General features: G+C 44.7%; 1 protein-coding gene across 1 annotated transcript in view; it reads left to right on the top strand.

The window, feature by feature from the left end:
- Positions 1 to 25,794, top strand: part of LOC142292152 (fibrinogen-like protein 1) — a 79,442-nt gene extending 53,648 nt beyond the window's left edge. The window contains exons 3-8 of the mRNA XM_075337305.1: positions 130 to 346; positions 4,150 to 4,309; positions 8,599 to 8,696; positions 8,981 to 9,069; positions 11,931 to 12,121; positions 23,808 to 25,794. Of these exons, the coding sequence (XP_075193420.1) occupies positions 130 to 346; positions 4,150 to 4,309; positions 8,599 to 8,696; positions 8,981 to 9,069; positions 11,931 to 12,121; positions 23,808 to 23,988 (936 nt within the window). The 3' untranslated portion in view covers positions 23,989 to 25,794. The remainder of the gene's footprint in view (positions 1 to 129; positions 347 to 4,149; positions 4,310 to 8,598; positions 8,697 to 8,980; positions 9,070 to 11,930; positions 12,122 to 23,807) is intronic.
- Positions 25,795 to 26,882: the final 1,088 nt, after the last annotated feature.

Genomic DNA, 26,882 nt, shown 5'->3' with positions numbered 1-26,882 from the left:
TATTGATAAAGGGAAGCTGAGATATAAGAGGTATAAGAATTGTTATTTTATAGGAAATTCTATTGTTACTCAGTCAGGTCAGTCTTCTGTAAATAAATGCATTATTGTTATTTCTCGTTCTTTGGGAAGGACATAGATGTCTGCCGCATGGACAATGCAAAACTTCTCCACCAGATCCAAGTCTTGGAAAACAAGCTGGAGTTGGGAAGACTTCAACTGAAAGATCTCAGAGAAAACAACTATCACTCTGTAAGGAGCAAATATTATAAGAGCAATTTGGCTAAAAGCAGAACTGACAGCGTCCAGATTCCTCCAACAGACGGGAATCTCATTGTCCGTGATGCAGGTGTGTATGTATCTGTATCTATATCTGTCTCTATATCTGTCGCCCACACCTGGATTTGTGTCTACATTCTCTGGGAATTAATACAACGCTGCATGCTCAGGATACAGTCACGATTTATGCCCCTTTAAAGGGAATCTGTCAGTAGTTTTTTTTCTACCTCATCTGAGAACAGCATAATGCAGGCAAAGAGACCCTGAATCCAATGATGCATCACTTAGTTTAGTGGGTGCAGCAGTTGTGACAGAATCAGATCTGTGCTAGGACCGATTCTTTTTAAACTTCTTTATTAATGATCTTGTGGATGGGATTGATAGTAAAGTGTCAGTCTTTGCTGACGACACCAAACTATGTAGGATATTGAAAATTGACCTTGATAGTACAATATTACAAAAAGATCTGGATAAGATGTCATAATGGGCAGATACTGAGCAAATGGATTTAATGTTGATAAATGTAAAGTAATGCACCTAGGACGGAGTAATCCTATAGCTGCGTATACATTAAATGGAAGAAAACTCGGGACTACAGAACAGGAGAAGGACTTGGGTATTCTATGAACTTGTAGAGGAATGGCACTCACCAGTTTTTGCTGTGCAGAAGGTTGTTTATTCAAACGTGAATGTTACATGTGTGGGGGGGCTGGCGGGGAGGGAGCGCACCACCAGACACGTCAGACGACGGCCGTTTCGCACTTTCACTCAGTGCTTCAGCTGGTCTGAGAGCGTATGACATCATGTCCGTTTTAAACACATAGAACATGTGATTGATGTCACATAATTAAAATATATTAAAAACAATATATCACCAAAATCTTAAAGGAGTAGCAACAGTTTAACAGTAGTAATTGTACTTTTTTCATATACAAGTCTATCCTAAAAAAACACAAATCATTTGTATCATTTAGTCCTAGTGGACCTGTGGCATTATATCTCATAATATGTTCTGCCTCTTTTCTGAGCAGCATTTTATGGGTGTCTCCACCCCTAGCCACAGGTTCCACTAATTCTAAACCAGCAAAAGATAAAACATTACAGTCAGCATTGTGTCTTTCTTTTATATGATTAATCTCGTTGCCCCTACACCACTTGCAATCGAATTTCTGTGCTCCCTGAATCTTATAAAGAGCTGCCTTATAGTTTTTCCAATGTAGAAATGTCCACATGGACAAAAAATTACATACACCACCATTCTTTTCCATAATGAGCACCCCAGAGCAGCACCGATTCTTGCCTGTTTGCCATGAACTTTGACTATATAGCAGTTGAACAAACGTGTGGAGCAGTGCCCTGGATTCCTTTCTAACTTTCTGAAGTGGACTTGGGTATTCTCATTACAAATAAGCTGAGCAGCAGCACTCAATGTCAGGCAGCAGCTGCTAAAGCAAACAAGATTTTAGGGTGTATAAAAAGAGAATAGATCACAGTGATCCCAACGTATTGTTACCCCTCTATAAATCACTTGTAAGGCCACATCTGGAATACGGGATCCAGTTTTGGGCTCCACATTTTAAAAAGGACATTCAGAAGTTAAGGTGAGTTCAAAGGCGGTAACTAGATTATTACAAGGAATGGAGGCCGCCCACATGATGACAGGTTGAAAAAGTTAGATATGTTTAGCTTAGAAAAAAGACGTCTCAGAGGAGATCTCATTTATATGTATAAATACATGTGTGGTCAATATAAAGGACTGGAACATGACTTATTCCTTCCAAAGACAATACTAAGGACCAGGGGGCACTCACTGCGAGTGGAAGAAAAGCGATTCCGACAGCTAAATAGGAGAGGGTTCTTTACAGTTAGAGCAGTCAGACTGTGGAATGCCCTACCACAAGAGGTAGTAATGGCAGATACTATAACAGCTTTCATAAAAGGGCTGGATGATTTCCTCAGTACACAAAACATTGTTGGTTATAAATGACTTAGGGACAAAATGTAGAACTGGTGGAGGAAGGTTGAACTAGATGGACCTAGGTCTTTTTTCATCCTATGTAACTATTTAACTATGTAAGATGTATCTGTGACGCCCTGGGCAAGCCAGGGGTCACAGGTCACAACATCACATGCACCCCACATTCCCTGCAGGAACACCAAGGCTAACCTAAAATCCTTGTTGCCTTCCTCCAGGGGCTGATGTCCACACCAGGGGGTGGGCCAGGTGGTTGGCTCCGCCCACCGAGGAGTTCACAGCCCTGGAGGCGGGAAAACCAGGCAGTTAAGCTAGGGAAGTGAAGGAGTAAACAGTGAAGTGGTAAAGGAGGACAGTAAGAGTGGTGACAGAAAAGGAACAGTTAAGAAAGCCTGAAGTTGGTCCGGGTGTGTGCCCCAGACTGAGACAGCAAGGTCAGCAGACGGCGGTGATAGTCTGCAGGGGGACAGCTTGGAGGTTGCCGGAAGGACCGCGGATGGGTGGTGACCCAGCGGGACCGGAGTGGTATACGAAGAACAGTCAGCACCAGGGCAGGGGCCTTTCGGATCCCGGCAAGGCTAGGAGTCGCCATAATTTGCCAAATCCGTCAGTGAAGGGGACCTCTGTCTCCTAACAACCAAGTCCCGATTGAAGGCAACAGTCCGACCGTTAAGGGGAGACACCGCCACCGCCAAGGCACCAGTTTCCCAGGGCCAGCGCCTGCGGGCAAGAGAGGGGCTCCTCCGGCTCATGTCCAGGTCAGGGAGCGGGTAACCGGTGGGAACCCATCGCTACCAAAAAGACTTTACATAGGTGCAGGGAAGAGACAGTCATTGCTAACTGCATGGAACATCAGCACCGTAACCGTCCGAGGGACCCGTCCAACCAGCCGTTTGTTTACCGAGAACTGTGTCATGTTTACTGGCTGAGTGAGTACCTCCGTGCCATGCGGCACAGCGCTGCCCCTGCACCTCCGCAGGCCCCATACCCGCCTGTCCACCATACCAACCCCATCACTGGGCCCCGGGACCACCAAAACCAATACCCACGGAGGGGCAAACCAACAACTGGCTGCTCCATACCATCACTCCCGGGCTCCCCAGAAAGAGCAGCGGTGGTGTCCACTTAATCACCACAACCGTGGGTGGCGTCACGGACAATAAACTATCCCAACAACCTATCCCCTTTCACTCACGGGCGAGGAGCGCCGCTCGAGTCCCCGGGATCCGGCCCATCGCTCGAGCCACCGAGCAGCAGCAGCAGGCCGCAGCAGCCGCAGCGGCAGCCGGACCCGAGCAGTGGGAGAGCGCGGCGTCCCCTCCTCCGCCCGCGACATATCAAGTAGCACAGCTCAGAAAGTTAACCCCTCCCACACCACATCTTTCTATGGGCATTGTCCATTGACAGTGAGCTGCTTATTACAGGAAGGACATGGCCAGACTAGCAGCCGTGCACCCTGTAGTCCAGGCAGTGATAATCACCTGGTGATAAAACCTTCATTGTAAGTAACCAACAGCATACTGCATAATAATTGACATATAGCTGAATTCAGTGTTTAACCCCTGCAGTATGCTGTCCTCAGATTACATAGCAAAAAGCTGCTGACAGATTCCCTTTTAGTCATGACCAGGACACATTATTGACTATTATGGGGTCACCTAATGCATTATCCGATGAGAAAATCCACATTAGACCTCATTCACACCTCAATATTTTTGCATAATTGAAAGATTGAGCCCTGTTCTGTGTTTTGGAGATGACCCTGGTTTTGACAACAAATACTGATAAAACACTGATCAAAACTTGTGATGTATGAATGAGGCCTAATGCGCATTCAGAATCTTCTTTGTCTGACCGGCTTCTACAGCATGGCATCATATGATTAATGCTCCCTACAGATTGCTCAGCTATTTTTGAAAGTGGTAAAAAGCAAAGCGGCTACTATCGTGTGCAACCAGGCCCCCAAACCGAGCCATTCACAGTGTATTGTGACATGTCCGATGGCGGAGGATGGACAGTAATCCAGCGGCGCAGCAATGGAAAAGTCAGTTTTAACAGGTAAATAGTCAAATCTATGGAAACGTTGCATATATAATAATAATTTTTATTTCTATAGCGCCAACATATTCCGCAGTGCTTTACAATTCAGAGGGGACATGTACAGACAACATGAGACATTACAAAATAACAAAATTAAGATACCAGGAGGAGTGAGGGCCCTGCTCGTAAGCTACAGTCTATGAGGAAATAGGGGAGACACAAAAGGTGAATGGAGGGGAGAAAAGCTTGTCATATATGGTCCAGCCATCGATTTAATAGGGGATTCAAAAGCAGCTGCATGAACCCGTCGGTGAGAATTTATACAGGTACAGGGGACGAGAACTGGAAGTAAATTTTAGGAAGGGCAGAAAGGGACTAGATTAGATGAGGGCGGTGAGGTGATAGGCGAGTCTAAAGAAATGCGTTTTTAGGGCCTGCTTAAAGGTGTGGATGTTGGAAATTAATCGGATTGCTCTTGGTAGTGTGTTCCAGAGCATAGGCGCAGCTCGTGAGAAATCTTGAAGACGGGAGTGAGAGGTTCGAATTGTTGAGGATGTCAGTCTTAAGTCATTAGCAGAGCGGAGGGCACAGGTGGGGTGATAGACAGAGATGAGGGAGGAGATGTAGGGTGGTGCAGAACCGTGGAGAGCTTTGTGAGTGAGAGTGATAAGTTTATGTTGGATTCTGTAGTGGATAGGCAACCAGTGCAATGACTGGCACAGAGCAGAGGCATCAGTGAAGCGGCTGCAGAGGAAAATGATCCTGGCTGCGGAATTCAGAATGGATTGGAGAGGGGAGAGTTTAGTAACAGGGAGACCAATTAGTAGAGTTACGATAATCCAGGCGAGAATGAATGAATGAATATATGAGACTTGTGTATTTTATTTGATGACTATATGCTTGTACTGTATATTATGTGACTGCAGTTAAAACCTAATGATTGGGAGGGGAAGGTTCCAAATAGGTCTACCATTTTCTACTCATATATTCAGAGGTGCAGATCCTTTGCTTTCCATCCTACAGCCATACAGAGATAAATGATAAAAGTTTGGTTGCCTATAGCCTCCACTGGAGGAGTTCGCTGTACTTCGCTCCTAACCTCTACACAGATTTGCAGGGGATATTTTAAAGGGAATAAGTCATCAGGTTTTTGCTATGTAATCTGACAGCACCATCAGGAAGGGACAGAGACCCTGACTCCAGTGATGCATCACTTACTATACTTGGTGTAACAGTTATGATAAAGTCACAGTTTTATCTGCTGCGGATCTAGCAGAATTCACTTTTTGAGCAATGTATAACCCTGCCTACACCACAACTTTCTGTGTACATTGTATAGTGACAGAGAGCTGCTAATCAGTACTGGCGGCAGGGTTGGACTACTCTGCATGTGACAATTTGTCCTGTAATGATAATAACCTGCTGATAAGCAATGATTGCATTAAAAAAAGCAAAACACAGCCCAGTAAGTGGCACATTCCTGTAATCGGGGTCTCTAATCCTACAATTTACTGCTCTCAGATTACATATCAAAAACCTGGTAACAGATTTCCTTTAAGGCAGCTTAGTGATGCCACTAAAAATGAAACGTTAAAATGGTTTTCTCACCAAGATAGCAAGATTCCTGCCTCCGACTGGCTCCATTGCACCTGTGCTGTCCCAATGACGTGGAGGCAAAGTTGCTTGTGCTTGCACATTTGGAGAGCGCACATTGCGGACCAGTGGAGTGACGCTGGTCCAATCTGAATCCTCAGGAGCACTTATGAAAGGGAATCTGTCACCAGATATTTGCTAGCTCATCTGAGAGCAGCATAATGTAAAGACACATTCCAGTGATGTGCCACTTACTGAGATGTTTGCTGTCATTTTGATAAAATTAGTGTTTTCTCTGCTGCAGATCTAGCAGATGTACAGAGCTCATGAATATGCTGGACAACCTGCAGAACGCCAAGTAGTCCTGTAATGATAATGTGCTGATTAAGCTGATATTATCAAAACTACACTAAGCAGCCAAGTAAGTGACACATCACTGGAATCAGGGTCTCTGTCTATAAATTATGCTGCTGTCAGATTAGGTGGCAAAAACCTGGTGACAGATTCCCTTTAAGAGACATATTAAGAATAATGCTTTAAAGTAGCTTAGTAATGCCCATTATAATTAAATTTTATTGATTATAGAAATGTATCCAATATTCTTAAAAGGGTTCTAGGGTTAAAACTAGTTATCACTAATCCACAGAATAAGTGATCAGTTGTTAATTGGTCGGGGTCCATCCATTCTGACCTACACCGAATGGTAGGACAGTTGAACTTTGCAAAACTGATTATAATGAGCTATTAAAGTAAGCGAGTAAGGACATTCATATGATACATAACTGCGGAGATAGCAAAAACACTAGAGCATGTGTAGCGCCCCTGACTTGGTCAGGCACCACTGAGTACTGCACCCATGCTGGGGGCAGTACAATACAGGTAATCCAGAAGGCTGGCCGAGGTGTGACTACACAGGCGCCTAGTAATCAGGTCTCGCACATCTACCTTTGGGAGGACCCCTGGGGAATCCAGGAGGGGGCGGGGCCTCCATGTCCACTCAAGGGGTGTGGTAGAGAGCCTGGTTGCTAGGTTGCGTAGACAAGAACAGGAGAGGAGGAGTAGTGAGCCCGTTAGTGAGTGCAGCTCAGGGAGAGCAGTCCCATGCAGCAGACCCTGGAGTCTGGCACAATCTGACAACGTACACGCAGTGACTACCGACGGGGGAGATTGGTCAGCTGGTAGTGCCACCCGAAATCCACCCAAGGCTAGAGAGAGCAAAGAGGTGGCAGAGTAAGGGGACTGCCAGGGAGGTACCAGGTCCCAGTGCAGAGATTCATCCAATTTTCTCCTGCCAAACCTGCCGGTGGGGGCACATCAGACCCACACCATACCACCACAGAGTCCGCAGCCACGTAGCAAAGAGAGGGCCCATAGTTCACAGGAGGCAAGCAGCCGGAGTGACCTGGTCCAGGCTACAAGCAAACGGGCCATAACGAGGGGAGAACAGGCAGCAGCAACTTCCCTGGGCGACCCCAGCAGGGCCTCAAGTAGGGGTCACCCCAAAACACAAAGGACTAGGAAGAAGAGTTGGTAGTCACCCTCATCAGCCAGCCGGAAGGATACCTGGTTCCAGCCTGGTTCATCCCAGCTACGCCCGGGTTACTCACCCTGCCATCAACTGTGAGTAAAAGCCCTGAAAGACTGCCTGGACTGTGTTTGAGTCATTCTGCGCCTTGTGGTTCCACACACTTACACAGGACCCTGGGGCTTGCCTCACTCTCGGGAGGCCACTACAACTGACTGCACCCACCATCAGCCCCAGGCACCCCTTAATCTGCAGTGGCGGTCACCCTGACCGCAATACCGAGAGTGGCGTCACGAAAATCCTAAAGAGAAGGTTCCCTACCTGTTACCAGACTGTTTATCCACGTGGAGTCCCTGAAGGTAATGCGCCGACACAACACCTGTGGGGCTTCACACATGCCCTCATCTTTTACTGCCTGGACTACTGCAACCTACTGATCTCTGGCCTCCCTTCCAACATTCTTGCAACCCTCCAATCTATACTAAACTTTGCTGCCTGACTACTCCCCCTGCTATTCCCCAGCCTCGCCATGATATGCCATGGAAAGGTGGTGAAGAGATTGGCAAAGACTCCATTTCAAAACATTAACCATGACATACAAAGCCATCCACAACCTGTCTCCTCCTTACATCTGTGACCTAGTCTCCCGGTACATACCTGAATGCAACCTCTGATCCTCACAAGATCTCCTTCCCTATTCCTCTCTTATCTCCTCTTGCCACAATCGCATCCAAGATTTCTCCCGCATCTCCCTCATTCTTTGGAACGCTCTACCCCAGCATATCAGACTCTCACCTATCATGGAAACCTTCAAGAGGAACCTGAAGACCCATCTCTTCCGACAAGCCCACAACCTACAATAACCCTCAGTCCAGTAGACCACTGCGCAACCAGCTCTGTCCTCACCTATTGTGCCCTCACCTATTCCCTGTAGACTGTGATTCCTCGCGGGCAGGGTCCTCTCTCCTCCTGTATCAGTCTGTACCTTCTATTGTGTATGAGTATTGTACTAGTTTGTATGTATACCCGTTTTCACTTGCAAAGCGCCATGGAATAAATGGCACTATAATAATAAAAAATAATAATAATAATGTAGAACACTACTCTACCTGTTATGGTACTTTAGAATATTTTATAGAAGAGCTTATAACTTCTGATTATACCTCATCTGCCTCCCTCTACTACCTAGGAATTGGCAGGAGTATAAAAAAGGATTTGGCCTCTTTAAAAAAAGAAATGATGAACACTGGTTGGGGAATGATCACATTTTTCACCTGCTGAACGGCCGTAAGTCTCCTTTTTTAATGCACATTTGCCACAATTAATACTTTGAATCTTATTATAAATGTAAAATTCCATAACGGAAAAAGATCTCAGTTATAACATAGTAAGTGCCCCCTTAACCTGGATGTACCGCCTGTGTCATTCATTATTACAAAGATGCTATAAGCTATCATTTATTATCAGTCTTTCACATTAGTATAAATGTTTTAGCTATTTATCTCCCGTACAGATCTTGCAGAGTTGCTACAAAAGCTAATGATAGATTATTCCTCTCTATCACTGTGCAGGAGAAATGTCCCTGAAGATAGATCTGATGGATTGGCAGGGGAATACAAGATATGCAATGTATGACAGCTTCAGAATTACCAATGAAGAGGTATGTGTCCGGGGTTAGAGGCAGCACCCATTACATAGTCTACATGCACATGGTCACTATCCAGGCATGCACATACACATGTACACTTATTAGATATATACAGTACATTATCACTATATACAACTGTAGCACCCACGGGGCAAGGGATTAAGTTACTCATCACTGGGCTGGCGATGTTGGGTCTGGGGAGGTCACGGGGTGGCCCCGAGGTGTTCAATAAAGGAGGGGGTGGTGGTAATGGAGGTTTTGATTTTGTGACGCCACCTGCGGTATGCGGCCAGGGAATTAGCCGCCACTGCTGTCGCTGTCCTCCGGGGCTGATGGTAGTAGCAGCCGAGATGTTTCTGCTTCCCACAGATGAAGCGGGTCCCTGGGAGGATGATGAGGGGAGTAGTAATGGTAGGCATCGAAGCGCAGCGCGGCGCAGCCGGCAAGAACAGGCGGCCACAGTCTCTGCGGGTTCCAGGTGTTTTACTCACAGTTCTTTAGGTAACCCGGTCGCTGCATTACTGTCCACCGCTGTGATGGGCCCAGCCAATCCCAAGCAATGCGAGGTCACCGCCGCTGCTCCCATTGTGTCTCCTTCCTGGTCGGGGTTCCTCCAGTACCGATATGTGGAACGGGCTGCGGGTGTTTCCTGCACTCTCCGCAGACCCTGAAATCCCATGTAGCTGTGGAGAACCCGGGCTGAGCTAACTGCTCCAAGCCGCTGATCCCTTGGTGCTCCCAGAAGTGTGAGGTAGACGATTGGACCGAGGTCCCAAGTGTGCATCCCACCCCAAGCTGTGCCCAAGGCTAACTAAGTAACTATGTGTGAAGATGCTCCTTCCCTGTTCCCCCAGTGGTGCCCGCCCCCAGGTGGTTGTCCTAGTGACCAGGAAGTCCCATGCTTCGTGATGGCCACCCCCAGCCTACCCTAGTACATCCCCCTGTTGGGAAAACACCTAACTGTGTCTGTTGTGTGAATGTGAGAAACACCAGCGATTAACCTCTCATTACCCATGATGAGTACTACATCTTAAGGGAGATGCAGTACCCTGTAGCGACTGAGCCTCAGGGGCGCCACACAACCACATATAAATGACTGCAGTAAAGTCTGGGGAAAGGACTCATTGCCTGACAGCTAAGATGTGTAGATACACAGGCCATTGTAACTAGGACAGCTGGAACTTGTCACTTGCTATTGAGCTGCGTTATCATTATTTATCTGGATCTCTCCTTCTTACTAAACTTTCCCCTTTCCAAACCATCCTGAATTCAGCAGCCAGGATCATATTCCTTTCCAACCAGTACACTTATGCCTCCACCCTGTGCCAGTCATTGCACTGGTTGCCCATCCTCTTCAGAGTACAATATAAATTTATAATTCACTCTCACAAAACTCTCCACAGATTTTCACCGTGGTATTATCATCATTTTAAATAGCATTTGTAACTAATGACAAAAGGGAGTCAGTAAAGACTCAGATATCAGTTTTTCACATACAAGTGCTTTTCATGTTTTTTTTTCTCATCTATGATAGTCTTGTCCGATTGTTTTCCTATCACGAAGTGCCCCACAGAAAAGCATGGAGTCTTCTACGATATTGATCAGGCCAAACTTGACCATGGAAGTCTATGAGTTCAAGAAAAATAATCAGACAGCACATGGATGACATTCACGTACTGTATTGTCTATTTTTCACTGACTGTTTAAATTCAAGTTTTAGAGTTGAAATGAAATTAAGACAAGCAATTCTTACTTACATTTTCCTCGAGCTGGAGCCTTTTCTTCACTTTCTAATACTGATTAGTTCAGGAGATAAAAAGTGACTGACAAGTGGAGGAAAGAAGCATATCTATCTAATGAAAAAAATACAGTTTCTTCTCGTCACTTGTTTTCTTTATTTTAAAAAAGGGAATCAATGTTGAATAGGAGCTGAGCTGTAGTACCCAAGGAGAGCGGAGAACCGGGGCTCCTAATCTGTCCCTCAATCTAGGGAGGCCCTATGCTAAACCTAATCTCAGGGATACTCCTAATGGTGAAGATGCCAGAGTGTCCTTCCTGACCTTGCTCCTGACCAGTCCTGATCTGATTGCCCCTCCCCCTCCCCCAGAAAAGGATGGGACAGAAGTGTGTTGAAAACACAGATAAAGACAAACAAGGGAAAACAAAAACTCTGTCGCACTGCGCACACACACACACACACACACACACACACACACACACACACACACACAAAGGATAGGACAATAAGAAATTCAGAAGGAAAACAAGAGCAGGAAGGAAGCTACAGAACAGGGTGTACACTCCACAATGGCACCAAGCAAAAAGTACCACTAAACACAACATTCACCACACCTTCATAGACCAACACAGAATAAACTATAGCTGGCATAGTTAGAAGGATTCCACCAGTATAAATAGGAGGAAAGCAGATGTGATAGGTCTCCCCACAACGTGATCAAAGGATCAAGCAGATCAGCAGAGATTAACTCCTACTAGGCTGCCTATGAATCCGCACACAGCAAGTTGATACCCAAGTCCGCCTGTGTTGATCCCAGACACCAAAGAAACCATCGGGTGGAGTGTCAGAATCTACAATCTGAACAGAGGCTGACGCCACCATGACAGTAGGCGAAGCTTGTGCAAAACTCTGTGTGACAACAGTGTACGGAGTCTTGGTATTTCAGCTCCGTATATCATATGCTTTCAGTGGCTGTGGGATCTACTAATGTTGGGGGGGGTCGGGTGTCAGAGTCCTACAAACTGGTATTAATTACTTATCCTAGGTTAGGTGGTCCATATCATAGAATGCATTTAATTAAGCACAACTAGTATATGACCGCATGATCAGTATATGCTCCTCACTGTTATTACAGGACAAGTACAAGCTGTGGTTGGGGTATTACTCCGGCAATGCTGGCGATGCCCTGGATGGAGGAAATAACTTTGCAGAACAGTGGTCCGCCTCACTCAAAGGCATGCCCTTCAGCACTGTGGACAATGACAATGACAGATTTACCAAGGGCAACTGCGCAAAGGAAAATAAATGTGGCTGGTGGTTTAACAGGTAAATATAACACGTTCACATAGCTCTAGAAGAATTTCAAGGATAATCTGGATTTGGAATTCAGTTTTCAAATATCACATTAAAGATTTAGATAGTCAGCAAAGCAATAGGTACTAAACAATTGCGGTCACAATTAAAATGTAACTTTTAATATCTAAGTTAAAATTTTTCTATACCACACAACATAAACGGTTGTAAAACCAACCAAAAATTGGAGCTAATGTTTAGGCTCCTATAATTACCCAGTTAAGGACACTGTGTATCCGGTAGTAATAACCCTACCGAAATAACACCTGTTGAGACAAAAGAGAAAGCTGTCCCATATATGATGTATATGTTAGTGGTCCACAGCACAAATATACATTCAGCAGGAGTAACCCCACCAAAATAACAATAATTGAGACCAGAATGTTACTGTCTCATAAATAGTGTATACAATCTGACCTGATGCTTTCTTAGACCTCCCAAAGCATCAGGTCAGATTGTTGCCAGCTAAGGGGTATTGTGAGGCTGATTGGCCCCCCCCTGCTACTGGACAACTATTTTTTGCTTCATTCTTTACAGTGAAGACCTTATTATGGTTAATTATCGCTGTGGATTATAGATTGTATACACTATTTATGAGACAGTAACATTCTGGTCTCAATTATTGTTATTTTGGTGGGGTTACTCCTGCTGAATGTATATTTGTGCTGTGGATCACTAAGGCTGCTTTCACACATCCGGTTTGAGCAGTGCGGCTCAATCCGGCTGTGAAGCCTATGCAACGGATGCGGTGAAAACACCGCATCCTTTGCATAAGTTTTTTACATGTGGCCGGTCCGGTTTTTGCCGCTTGCGGCATGCTACTGAGCATGCGCAGTGGCAAAAACCGCATGCGGCGGCCGTATGCGGTTTTTGCCGCATCGCGCCGCATCCGGCATCCATAGGGATGCATTGGGAAAAGCGCCGCATCGGCCGGATGCGGCGCGATGCGTTTTTTTTTGCCGGAGCAAAAAACGTGCCAGGGAACGTTCCATCCGGCCGCCGCATCGGCTAAATCTGCCGCATGCGGCAAAAACCGGACCGAACGCAAGCCCATGCGGCACAATGCGGCACTAATTAAAGTCTATGCAGGAAAAACGCAACCGGCAGCAAAAAAAAACGGTTGCGGTTTTCCTGCAAAGTGCCGGATTGTACCGCATTGCAAAAGCCGGATGTGTGAAAGCAGCCTAACATATACATCATATATGGGACAGCTTTCTCTTTTGTCTCAACGGGTGTTATTTCGGTAGGGTTATTACTACCGGATATACAGTGTCCTTAACTGGGTAATTATAGGAGCCTAAACATTAGCTCCAATTTTTGGTTGGTTTTACATCCGTTTATGTTGTGTGGTATAGAAAAAATTGATATTAAAAGTTACATTTTAATTGTGACCGCAATTGTTTAGTACCTATTGCTTTGCTGACTATCTGATTAATTGGTAAGCAACGACACATCCTTATTCTATTCACATTAAGGATTTAGCTGCTAATAATATGGGATTTTAATGTCACATTATGTAATTCCTCTCTGTCTACTACTAAAGAATCAAATTTTTGTTTGATACATAAATACACTATAAAAAGGTGTACATACAAGGATATACTTAAAAAGCTTCCCTGTCTTTTCCATTTTGGGTTTTAAAGGGATTGTTCACATTTAACCTTTTTTTATTCCATTGGCTTGCACTATGTGAAAATATTAAAATCAGTCTTAGGCTGAGGCCACACGGGGATTACTCGCATAACACTCGGCTCATGCTTGCAGCGGGAGCAGAGTGTCATGCGACTATGGTCCGATCGTGCGATCAGATCACAGCTGCGGAGGGGAGGGCCGACGCTGCAGAGGAGAGGGAGGGATTTATCTCTCTATCTTCTCCGTTGCCGGCTGATGCGAGAGTAACACTGCTCTCGCGTTACACTGGTTACAACATTTCTCTCGCCCAATAGACTTGCATGGGTGCGAGTGGAACAGGATTGCATTCCACTCACAGCATGCTGTGACTTTTTCTCGGTCCGATTAGGGCTGAGAAATTAATCGCTCATGGGAGCTGCCTCATAGAGTAATATTGGTCCGAGGGGAATGCGATTTTTTTATCGCATTCTACTCGCACCATTTCTTTTTGCCGTGTGTCCTAGGCCTTAAACACCCACTTGCCTCTCGAGCACTGCTGCCATTTGTTGACAAGCTGCAATAATTTGGCTCAGAAGTTTCATGTTCCTACATCATCACATTTGCAAGACCGATGAGCCTAGTGATTGCCTGCAGCGGTCATGTGGTCTTTTTGTGATGTCACTGCTACCGCAAAGTCAACAAAGACCACTGACAGTAGAATGTAAGGTTGATTTTGTTGTTTTTACACTTTGGAGTAAATTAAAACCCAACCGTGGACCACCCCTTTAATATGAACTTAACTAAATGGTAAAACTTTCCTACAGATGATCCTGTTATTTTATGGTTTTCATAGAGATTAATTCTATTGTACAGATTTTGATGCTGTTTGTACATTAACATTTCAGAGAACTTAATAATGTCAGATCCAATGAAACCAAAGAGTCATAAGTATGAATACCTACATCACACACAACTTACCGTACATAAGAGACATTTTAAGTTCTCAATGGGACAAAAAAAAAACAAACAGCCCTAAAATACTACCTCTAGCATGGGAAAGAGTGACCATATGCCTCATCAGCCTCTGGGTCCAGAAATGCTGCAATAATCTCCAACAGCAAATTACACCTCTGGTCTTCAGGAGCATGGAGGCCTCTAGATATCAGCCCTAGAGTTACCAAACAGAGAAGGCTGAGAGATGGATTCCATTATCAATAATATTATTAGGAAACATTAAAGCTTCCTATAACAAAAGGTTTCATGACAATGAGGCCATATTCACATAATGATTCTCCGTTGGAGGTATACATCGACAGGTTCATCTGACCTACACCTCACAACATATCCCACTGTACAAACATACTCAGATTAGAGTTGAGCAAAAAGATTTGTGCTGACGTGATCCAGCGTCCAGTCTGATCGGTGGCAGACACGCCTAGGAGGTCTTCATTCCTGTGGCCGGCATCCTCTGTGCATATAGCATTTAGTGATCCCCACAACTTTATACTGTAATAGGGCCTAGTAAAAGGCACCCCATGACCTAGTTAAGGATGCTAGGTGCAGAAGTGGAGACTGCCCTGGTCCGGCTGCTATGGAGGATCAGCCTTGATGTCAGACCTAAGCAGAGCAAATTTTTTGCCTTGACTCTAAATTGCTAATAGGCTTCATTTGTTTTCACTTTGCACCTGTATGAATAACAAGGTCCACTGTGCTATTCCATACCGCAATAAAATATCTATACCATTTCATTTGCATTCTTTTGTTAGCACAGAGCAGCTTGTCATACACATAGCACTAGAAATAAGTATTGAACATGTCACCAATTTTCTAAATATATTTCTAAAGGTGTTATTGACATGAATTTTTCAGTAGATGTTAGATAACAGAGAGTAGACGAAGAAAGGGTTCGTAATTCCGCGCCAAGGACTCAATGGATTCAGGAGGAGATTAATGCTTCTTTTAATAACATGCACAGGTCAACGCATTTCAGGAGTCACAGCTCCCTTCATCAGGACAACAGGCAAGGAACATCAAATCTGTTACAATAGAGTTCTAAGTGGTTTAAAAACCATACGATGACATCCTCGTCCTCTTTTAAACCACCTAGACCTCGATTGTAACAGATTTGATGTTCCTTGCCTGTTGTCCTGATGAAGGGAGCTGTGACTCCTGAAACGCGTTGACCTGTGCATGTTATTAAAAGAAGCATTAATCTCCTTCTGAATCCATTGAGTCCTTGGCGCAGAATTAAGAACCCTTTCTTCGTCTACTTTCTGTTATCAGCCATTATTTTGGACTGCTGCCTGGACTCAGATTCTTACATGCTTGCATAGTGGTTGTGACTGGCACAACCACTATAGGAGAGTTTGATTTATATCTTTACCTATTCTATGATTGGGGTAAGACCCTATTGCACTTTTTTCCACAGCCTTTGATTATCAGTAGATGTTAGTAACAACTTATCAAATCCACAAAGGCAAGTAAATCAATAAATAGGCATCCAGAAATTAAGTTATGTGTAATAATGAGAAATGACATAGGGAAAATATATTGAACACATGCAGAATGACATCTGCAAAAAGCCATGGAAAGTTATGAAACCAGCTGAAATCTATCAGTAATTAGAAAGTAATACTGCTACTTAGTGAAAAATAATATCAGTTGGTTTAACTGTTGGCCTATAAAAAAAAGATGTCTCATTACCAATATGCCACACAAGAAACAACTCATGATGGGTAAAACGAGTGAGCTGTCTCAAGACCTTTGCAATCTTTTTGTTTCTTGCGAAACATACTGATGGAATGGGATAAGATTTCATATAGTTTGAAGTGTGTTTGGAAGCATGGGCCAAAATAAACACCTGAGCAATGCATGCGACTAGTTTCTCCATACAGGAGGCATTTTGAAGCAGTCATCACCAACAAAGGCTTGTGCACAAAGTGTTAATTAAATTTCAGTAAGCGTGTTCAATACTTTTCCCTGTGCAATTTCTCATTATTATACATAACTTAAGTCAAGGACATCTATGCATTGATTTATTTGCCTGTGTGGATTGGATGGGTGGTTACTGACATCTGGTGAGAAACTCATGTTGATAGCACCTGTAGAACTATATTTACTTAGAAAATTGGTGACATGTTCAAAATGCACTTCACCTGCTGTGTATATTTTATATATATATATATATATATATATATATATATATATATATATATATATATATATATATATATATATACACATACATACACACACACACACATTTTTTATATATATATATATATATATATATATATATATATATATATATATATACACACATATATAATACACGCATCAGGTGAAATAAATATTGAACATGTCACCAATTCTAAATATAGTTCTAAAGATGCTATTGAATATATATATATATATATATATATATATATATATATATATATATATATATATACATATACACATACACACATATATCTACACACATATACAGACACATATATTATATATATATATATATATATATATTCACTATATTGTATAGGGCATCTGCCTTCTACTCATGTTCATGAGCCTCTTATTCTAGAGTGGCGCATCTATAACATGAAAAATGAACATAAAACATTCAATATACAGTGTGTATATATATATATATATATATATATATATATATATATATATAAATAATAATTAATAATCAGCTGGCCTCCACTCAAGTTTAAGAAATTTCCATATATGTTTCTCATTTCAATTAAATCAAAAACACACAGATTTACTGAGATGATGGTTCAGTCACAATTACATTGGATTTTAACATGTAAAAAAACTATAATTGAACAACAGCCTCAAAAGGTTAAATTTTTCACCCTTGCTATAAAATTACATATGTAACGTCTGAACGCCAAAATATATTTTCCATGTAACTATAATATTTCAAATATAATGTCATAGCATATCAAATATATTTCTTGATTTTAATAAATCACATTTTTCTTTTAAAGAATTTTAATTTTATAGCAAGGGTGAAAAATTTAACCCTTTGATGTTAAAATCCAATGTAATTGTGACTGACCCATCATCTCAGTAAATTTGTGTTTTTGATTTAATTGAAATGAGAAACATATATGGAAATTTGTTCAACTAATTAATTTAATATGCAGATGAGATAGGTGGGTCAGTCACAAAAGAAGTAATCCACTAATTGTTTGTGTATATATGTATATATATATATGTATGTGCATTCACTTAATCTATAGATGTGAAAAAGGCTCACTATTAGCCGAAACGTGTTATTTTACGCCTGTATGATATGATGGAATAAAGCATAAAAACATAAAAACATTCCAGAAGATTAGGAGTGCCGATCCTTTTTATTAGTTATATATATATATATATATATATATATATATATATATATATATATATATATATACATACATACATACTGTATATATATATATATATATATATATATATATATATATATATATATATATACATACTGTATATATTATATTATATATACTGTACATACACACACACAGGCATCTGAAATATATATATACTGATATACAGGTACAGTGCCTACAAGTAGTATTCAACCCCCTGCAGATTTAGCAGGTTTGATAAGATGCAAATACGTTAGAGCCTGCAAACTTCAAACAAGAGCAGGATTTATTAACAGATGCATAAATCTTACAAACCAACAAGTTATGTTGCTCAGTTAAATTTTAATACATTTTCAACATAAAAGTGTGGGTCAATTATTATTCAACCCCTAGGTTTAATATTTTGTGGAATAACCCTTGTTTGCAATTACAGCTAATAATCGTCTTTTATAAGACCTGATCAGGCCGGCACAGGTCTCTGGAGTTATCTTGGCCCACTCCTCCATGCAGATCTTCTCCAAGTTATCTAGGTTCTTTGGGTGTCTCATGTGGACTTTAATCTTGAGCTCCTTCCACAAGCTTTCAATTGGGTTAAGGTCAGGAGACTGACTAGGCCACTGCAACACCTTGATTTTTTCCCTCTTGAACCAGGCCTTGGTTTTCTTGGCTGTGTGCTTTGGGTCGTTGTCTTGTTGGAAGATGAAATGACGACCCATCTTAAGATCCTTGATGGAGGAGCGGAGGTTCTTGGCCAAAATCTCCAGGTAGGCCGTGCTATCCATCTTCTCATGGATGCGGACCAGATGGCCAGACCCCTTGGCTGAGAAACAGCCCCACAGCATGATGCTGCCACCACCATGCTTAACTGTAGGGATGGTACTTTGGGGTCGTATGCAGTGCCATCCAGTCTCCAAACGTCACGTGTGTGGTTGGCACCAAAGATCTCGATCTTGGTCTCATCAGACCAGAGAACCTTGAACCAGTCTTTCTCAAGGTCCTCCAAGTGATCATGAGCAAACTGTAGACGAGCCTTGACATAACGCTTTGAAAGTAAAGGTACCTTACGAGCTCGTCTGGAACGGAGACCATTGCGGTGGAGTACGTTACTTATGGTATTGACTGAAACCAATGTCCCCACTGCCATGAGATCTTCCCGGAGCTCCTTCCTTGTTGTCCTTGGGTTAGCCTTGACTCTTCGGACAAGCCTGGCCTCGGCACGGGTGGAAACTTTCAAAGGCTGTCCAGGCCGTGGAAGGCTAACAGTAGTTCCATAAGCCTTCCACTTCCGGATGATGCTCCCAACAGTGGAGACAGGTAGGCCCAACTCCTTGGAAAGGGTTTTGTACCCCCTTGCCAGCCTTGTGACCCTCCACGATCTTGTCTCTGATGGCCTTGGAATGCTCCTTTGTCTTTCCCATGTTGACCAAGTATGAGTGCTGTTCACAAGTTTGGGGAGGGTCTTAATTAGTCAGAAAAGGCTGGAAAAAGAGATAATTAATCCAAACATGTGAAGCTCATTGTTCTTTGTGCCTGAAATACTTCTTAATACTTTATGGGAACCAAACAGAATTCTTGTGGTTTGAGGGGTTGAATAATAAATGACCTTCTGAATAAACTTTTCACAATTTAAAAAAAAAAATAAAAAAAGAAATAACATTCTTTTTTGCTGCAGTGCATTTCACACTTCCAGGCTGATCTACAGTCCAAATGTCACAATGCCAAGTTAATTCCGAATGTGTAAACCTGCTAAATCTGCAGGGGGTTGAATACTACTTGTAGGCACTGTATATCCATACTATACACAATTATATATATATATATATATATATATATATATATATATATATATATATATCTATATAATTGCCTTATTCTGTCTGTCTGTCTGTCTGTCATGCTTCAAAATTGTGTCCTTCCGGTGACATTGTGTCCTTACGGTGACACAAAGCTGATTGGCCGCTGGGCTCGCCATGGCCCCGCCCCCCCACACCGATTGGCCGCTCGCCCAGGCTGCGCCCCCACACGGATTGGCCAGCCGCTTGCCCAGGCTCCGCCCCCCCACAGATTGGCCTCTCGCCCCGGCACCCTGCAGGCATTGGCAACTCGGCCACGCCACGCCCCGCCCCCCTCACGCAATGGACGTTAGCTCTGCCCCCCCCGCGCATTCCCCGAACTGACACGGTCACGGCTCCCAGGTGAGTACTGTACAACCCCCCTCCCCAACGGGAGCCCACATCAGCGTACGCCGCCAACCCAGCCGACACTTACCCTCGCATTGCTGGCCTTGCCGCCGTATGCTGGTGTGGGCTCCCGTGCGAGTGGGGGATGTGATGCGCTGGTAACCATGCTGGCATAGTTACCAGCACATCAAGGTCCTGCAGCGGCGGAAGATCCACACGCACACACAACAGCACACACACATACACACACATCAGCTCACACTCACTCTCACAAACACCTCACACACACACATCGCATCCACACACTCACAGCATCCGGCGATATAGCTTGATTCTCGGCCTCGATACTGTGCTGTTGTGACCTTCCAGGACCTGCCGGAGGATCACATGGCCAGAAGCATGTGGTATCTCCGGATGTTGAGAGTATGAGCGCGTATGTGCAATATAGTCAATGTGTGTGTGTGTGAGTGTATGCGATCGGGTGTGTGTTGGTGTGTGTGAGTGTATGCGATCGGGTGTGTGTCGGTGTGTGTGAGTGTATGCGATCGGGTGTGTGTCGGTGTGTGTGAGTGTATGCGATCGGATCTGTGAGTGTCGGCAGAGGAGCATGGCGTGCTGGAGGAGGCTGGGAGGAGAGAGGCTGATCCTGGGGAAGGCTGGGATGGGGAGGCTGATGCTGGGATGAGAGAGGCTGATGCTGGGATGAGAGAGGCTGATGCTGGGGACAGAGAGGCTGATGCTGGGGACAGAGAGGCTGATGCTGGGATGAGAGAGGCTGATGCTGGGGACAGAGAGGCTGATGCTGGGGACAGAGAGGCTGATGCTGGGGACAGAGAGGCTGATGCTGGGGACAGAGAGGCTGATGCTGGGGACAGAGAGGCTGATGCTGGGATGAGAGAGGCTGATCCTGGGGAAGGCTGGGATGGAGAGGCTGATGCTGGGGACAGAGAGGCTGATGCTGGGGACAGAGAGGCTGATGCTGGGGACAGAGAGGCTGATGCTGGGGACAGAGAGGCTGATGCTGGGATGAGAGAGGCTGATGCTGGGATGAGAGAGGCTGATCCAGGGGAAGGCTGGGATGGAGAGGCTGATGCTGGGGACAGAGAGGCTGATGCTGGGGACAGAGAGGCTGATGCTGGGGACAGAGAGGCTGATGCTGGGGACAGAGAGGCTGATGCTGGGGACAGAGAGGCTGATGCTGGGATGAGAGAGGCTGATCCAGGGGAAGGCTGGGACGGAGAGGCTGATGCTGGGGACAGAGAGGCTGATGCTGGGGACAGAGAGGCTGATGCTGGGGACAGAGAGGCTGATGCTGGGGACAGAGAGGCTGATGCTGGGGACAGAGAGGCTGATGCTGGGGACAGAGAGGCTGATGCTGGGGACAGAGAGGCTGATGCTAGGGACAGAGAGGCTGATGCTAGGGACAGAGAGGCTGATGCTGGGGACAGAGAGGCTGATGCTGGGGACAGAGAGGCTGATGCTGGGGACAGAGAGGCTGATGCTGGGGACAGAGAGGCTGATGCCGGGGACAGAGAGGCTGATGCTGGGGACAGAGAGGCTGATGCTGGGGACAGAGAGGCTGATGCTGCGGGGAGAGAGGCTGATGCTGGGAGGAGAGAGGCTGATGCTGCGGGTAGAGAGGCTGATGCTGGCGCAGCATGGCGGATGGAGCACGTTTTGGAGTGCGCAGCATGGCGGATGGAGCACGTTTGGGAGTGCGCAGCATGTCGGATGGAGCACGTTTGGGAGTGCGCAGCATGGCGGATGGAGCACGTTTGGGAGTGCGCAGCATGGCGGATGGAGCACGTTTGGGAGTGCGCAGCATGGCGGATGGAGCACGTTTGGGAGTGCGCAGCATGGCGGATGGAGCACGTTTGGGAGTGCGCAGCATGGCGGATGGAGCACGTTTGGGAGTGCGCAGCATGGCGGATGGAGCACGTTTGGGAGTGCGGAGCATGGCGGATGGAGCACGTTTGGGAGTGCGGAGCATGGCGGATGGAGCACGTTTGGGAGTGCGCAGCATGGCGGATAGAGCACGTTTGGGAGTGCGCAGCATGGCGGATGGACCACGTTTGGGAGTGCGCAGGATGGGAGATGGAGCACGATGGGGGGTGCGCAGCATAGGGGATGGAGCACGTTTGGGAGTGCGCAGCATGGCGGATGGAGCACATTTCTGAGTGCGCAGCATGGGGGATGCAGCACGATGGGGAGTGCGGAGTATGGCGGATGTAGCACGTTTGGGAGTGCGCAGCATGGCGGAAGGACCACGTTTGGGAGTGCGCAGCATGGCGGATGCAGCACGTTTGGGAGTGCGCAGCATGAGAGATGGAGCACGATGGGGAGTGCGCTGCATGGGGGATGGAGCATGATAGGGAGTGCGGAGTATGGCGGATGGAGCACGTTTGGGAGTGCGCAGCATGGCGGATGGAGCACGTTTGAGAGTGCGCAGCATGGCGGATGGAGCACGTTTGGGAGTGCGCAGCATGGGAGATGGAGCACGATGGGGAGTGCGCAGCATGGCGGATGGAGCACGTTTGGGAGTGCGCAGCATGGGGGATGGAGCACGATGGGGAGTGCGCTGCATGGCGGATGGAGCACGATGGGGAGTGCGGAGTATGGCGGATGGAGCACGTTTGGGAGTGCGCAGCATCGCGGATGGAGCACGTTTCGGAGTGCGCAGCATGGCGGATGGAGCACGTTTGGGAGTGCGCAGCATGGGGGATGGAGCACATTTACGAGTGCGCAGGATGGGAGATGGAGCACGATGGGGGGTGCGCAGCATAGGGGATGGAGCACGATGGTGAGTGCGTTGCATGGGGGATGGAGCACGATGGGAAGTGCACACCTCCCCCCAACACACACATGCGCGCGCGCACTGCACAACACACCACACACACACACTGGGAACCACAAACAACTGCCCTACACAGACACCCACACACAGACAACGCTGCACACACAAATATACGCACATACCGCACAACACACACATTGCACAAAACATACCTCCCCCCAAAACACACCACACACACACAAACCACGCAACACACACACAACGCTACAGACAACGCAACACACAAACAACACCGCTCTCACCCCCCGCCACACCCAGACAACACCCAGAACATGTACAGCGCCCTACACAAACACTTGGTAACTACACACAACAACATATATATATATATATATATATATATATATATATATATATATATATATAACGAAAATCATACATGAACTACACAATACGTAAATTCTAGAATACCCGATGCGTAGAATGGGGCCACCTTCTAGTATATATATATATATATATATATATATATATATATATATATATAAAATGAAACGTTAAGCATTCCTAAAACTAGAGCCATGGTTTGAAGAATCTGTAAAGCTGAGGTGAGCTGATCATAGATGTTATGAACACATAACCATGTTGCTGTACAATCATCCTACATCTTATTTTTCCTTTTTTTCTCACAGGTGTCATACAGCAAACCTTAATGGCTTGTATTATAAAAATGGCAATTATACAGGTCAATATGACAATGGCATTGTATGGTCCACTTGGCATGGGCTGTGGTACTCTCTAAAATTCACCACTATGAAGATCCGGCGTCCATCTTTTCTGGATACTGGAAGTGGAGATGGAATGAATGTGTAAACTTGTCAATGGCATTTAACAGAATGTATATTTTGCCTGTCAGTCCAAAAATATGAATGTATATGTAAGGAATGTATTCTATAAATCAACGTAATTTGAATTCACACCAAATATGATATAAGCTGACGGCTTCAACCCTTCATCTAGCAATGGTGGTGGACCGTCATTTACCATTGCCAACAACCAGATGAAGGGTTATATACTGTATAACTCAGTGATATGAATGGATTGATGATGTATTAAATAATATTCACATTTGTAGAAAAAAAATATGCCATTTTGTCCTAACCTAATACAACCTCCTTGAAATGTGACTACTAACTTCTGAATAATGGGAGACACTTGCGCTAATACTAGAGGATGGTCCTAGATAATCCTACAGCCTCCTATAATTGTACGGAATATTCAGGGGAAGCTATCAGCTATCCACAGTGAAACAGGTGACAAAAGTGCCCCAATCTGGTGATCGTGGAGGTCTCAGCATTCAGATCCCTACTGATCTAAAAATTAACCCCTGTCCTGTTGATAGATGAAAACTTCTTATTACCATAAATGTCATGCTGTACAAAGGCTAGTAAGACGTAGTACAGCATAATCCTCACTAGGTGGCAGCAGAGTAGTGAAGGAGAGACAAAGAAACACTGTAAGGGAAAGTCAGCTGAAGTACAGCAGAGTAACTTCAGCAGATAGTTAACAGGCGAACCACAAGGGGGCAATAGAGTAGTCAAACAGTCAGGGTCTAGCCAGGAGAGTTATGTCACTGCAAAGGGAGGATCAATATCAAGTCAGAAAACAGAACAGAGTCAGAAGCTGGGAGATCAGGTATGCAGAGGGGAACAGAAACAACAGACAGGAGCGGGACGTCAGGGACTGGGACAGGCAGACGAATGGGGGAGAGTCAAAGTCAGGACACAGTAGCAGGGAGGCAGAGCAGATCAGGAATACTCACCAGAACCAGTACACACGCTGCAAGGCAGAAATGTCACTGGCACTGAACCATAGGTAGAGAGGCAATATATAGCATCCTGGGATCCAGAACAAGGCAAGGGAAGTTAACCCCTGACATGACCAGGCCATAGCTGGGTGTAACCAGCAGCAGGGAAAAGCCGTCTTAGATCATGACAATAATATTTCTTAAAAGGGAATTTGCCACTAGGTTATTGCTTCCCTGACTGAGAGCAACTTGGCGTAGGAGAAGAGACAACAATTCTAGTGATGTGTTACTTACTGGGCTGTTTGGATAAAATCATAGTTTTGCAGCTGTAGATCTACAATGGCTCTGAATTTTGTAGAAAGCTGCTAATCAGTGGTACATGTGGGATTATACCGAGCTCGTGAATATGGAGGACTACATAGTAGCATGTTTACTAGTCCACTAGTGATAATCTACTGTTTATAAAATCCATACCAAGCAGCCCAGTAAGTGACATCACTGGAATCAGGGTCTCTGCCCCCACATTATTCTGGTCTCAGATTAGCAGATGACATGTTTCCTATAACTCCATAGCTTCTGAGATATACTAAATGCACTACTACAGTCACATTGTAAGAAATTAAAAAAAGATCTACTTTGATGTCATTGTAATAGTCTATGTTTTGTTATCACCGGTTGTGGAATATTGGAAGCTTCTAGTGCACATGGATGGATAAGAAGAGGATGACCAGGAACATATTGTCCAAAAGAGGGACGCAAGATTTACATTGTAATGCACTAAAAAGAGGTTATTAATAAAGATGACTAATAATATCGATATATTTGAAATATGTGATAAATAATCAAAATTAAGGAATTAAAAAATAAATCATTAAGCATATTCCCGTATGTGTCATTATCTATGTAGATTCTGGTTAAGGCAGTTGAATGGTTTAATACTGAGTTTATAGCGAAATGACTCCCCTTTAAGAATCTACACCACCATAAGGAAACCTGTCAGGTGCAATATGTACACAGGACCACGAGCAGTTCTGTGCATATTGCTATTACCTGCCTAACAGTGCCTGTATCAAGCAGCATAGATAAAGAGATCTTTAGAAAGAGTATTTCTAAAGACCCTTTATGATATGCTAATGAGCACAGGGACTAGTCCCCTGGGCGTTAGTTCCCTTGGATAGTCGGCCCTTTAGTATATTAGTACACCCATGTGGGGGTGCTAAGATGCTAATGAATGTGCAGCGTCAGAGGATGATTCACTCACCTCTCTGCTGCCATCGCATCCGAGTCCTGGATTTCAGCTCTGGGCGCATGACCCCGAACTTTCGGTCATGCGCACTACATGGATTTGAACCCGTGACCTGTGCACGGCGATAAGTCAACGAGCTGCAGCAGGAGCTCTCCCCCTCCACTTTTTTGTCTACCTAGTGCTGCCCTTTAGTTAAGCCCCTTCCCAACACTGCTTCTTGATGATGGAAGTAAAACTAAGCGAAAGAGAGCGCAAAATAGTTTCTTACCAGATATTAAAATAAAAGTTTGTTACTGTACACTGACCTAGTGTGGTTGTGAAAGTCACAACCAACACATAAAGCACACAGATAATAGGCGGCTGCCGCAGCCCCACATGTGGATATCTTCAATACTGGAGAGTAGAAAGTAATAATGCCGCACTGTCGCCAAAGGATGATCAAATAATCTTTCATTAAATCAACAATTTATTTTTATTCCATAGGTCTACGCGTTTCGAGGTGAGGACCTCTTCTTCAGGACCACAAAAATTAGAAAAATACATACATATTGTTGATTTTTCAGATTTTTGTGGTCCTGAAGAAGAGGTCCTCACTTCGAAATGCGTAGACCTATGAAATAAAATAATCTTTCATTAAATCAACAAATTTTTTTATCATCCTTTGGCGACAGTGCAGCTTTAACCCCTTCTATTCTAGAGCAATGAAGATACCTT

The sequence above is a fragment of the Anomaloglossus baeobatrachus genome, chromosome 2, assembly GCF_048569485.1.
Source record: "Anomaloglossus baeobatrachus isolate aAnoBae1 chromosome 2, aAnoBae1.hap1, whole genome shotgun sequence".
Taxonomy (NCBI): domain Eukaryota; kingdom Metazoa; phylum Chordata; class Amphibia; order Anura; family Aromobatidae; genus Anomaloglossus; species Anomaloglossus baeobatrachus.
Note: the sequence above shows the minus strand (reverse complement) of the source record. Positions and strands in the feature narration are given on the sequence as shown.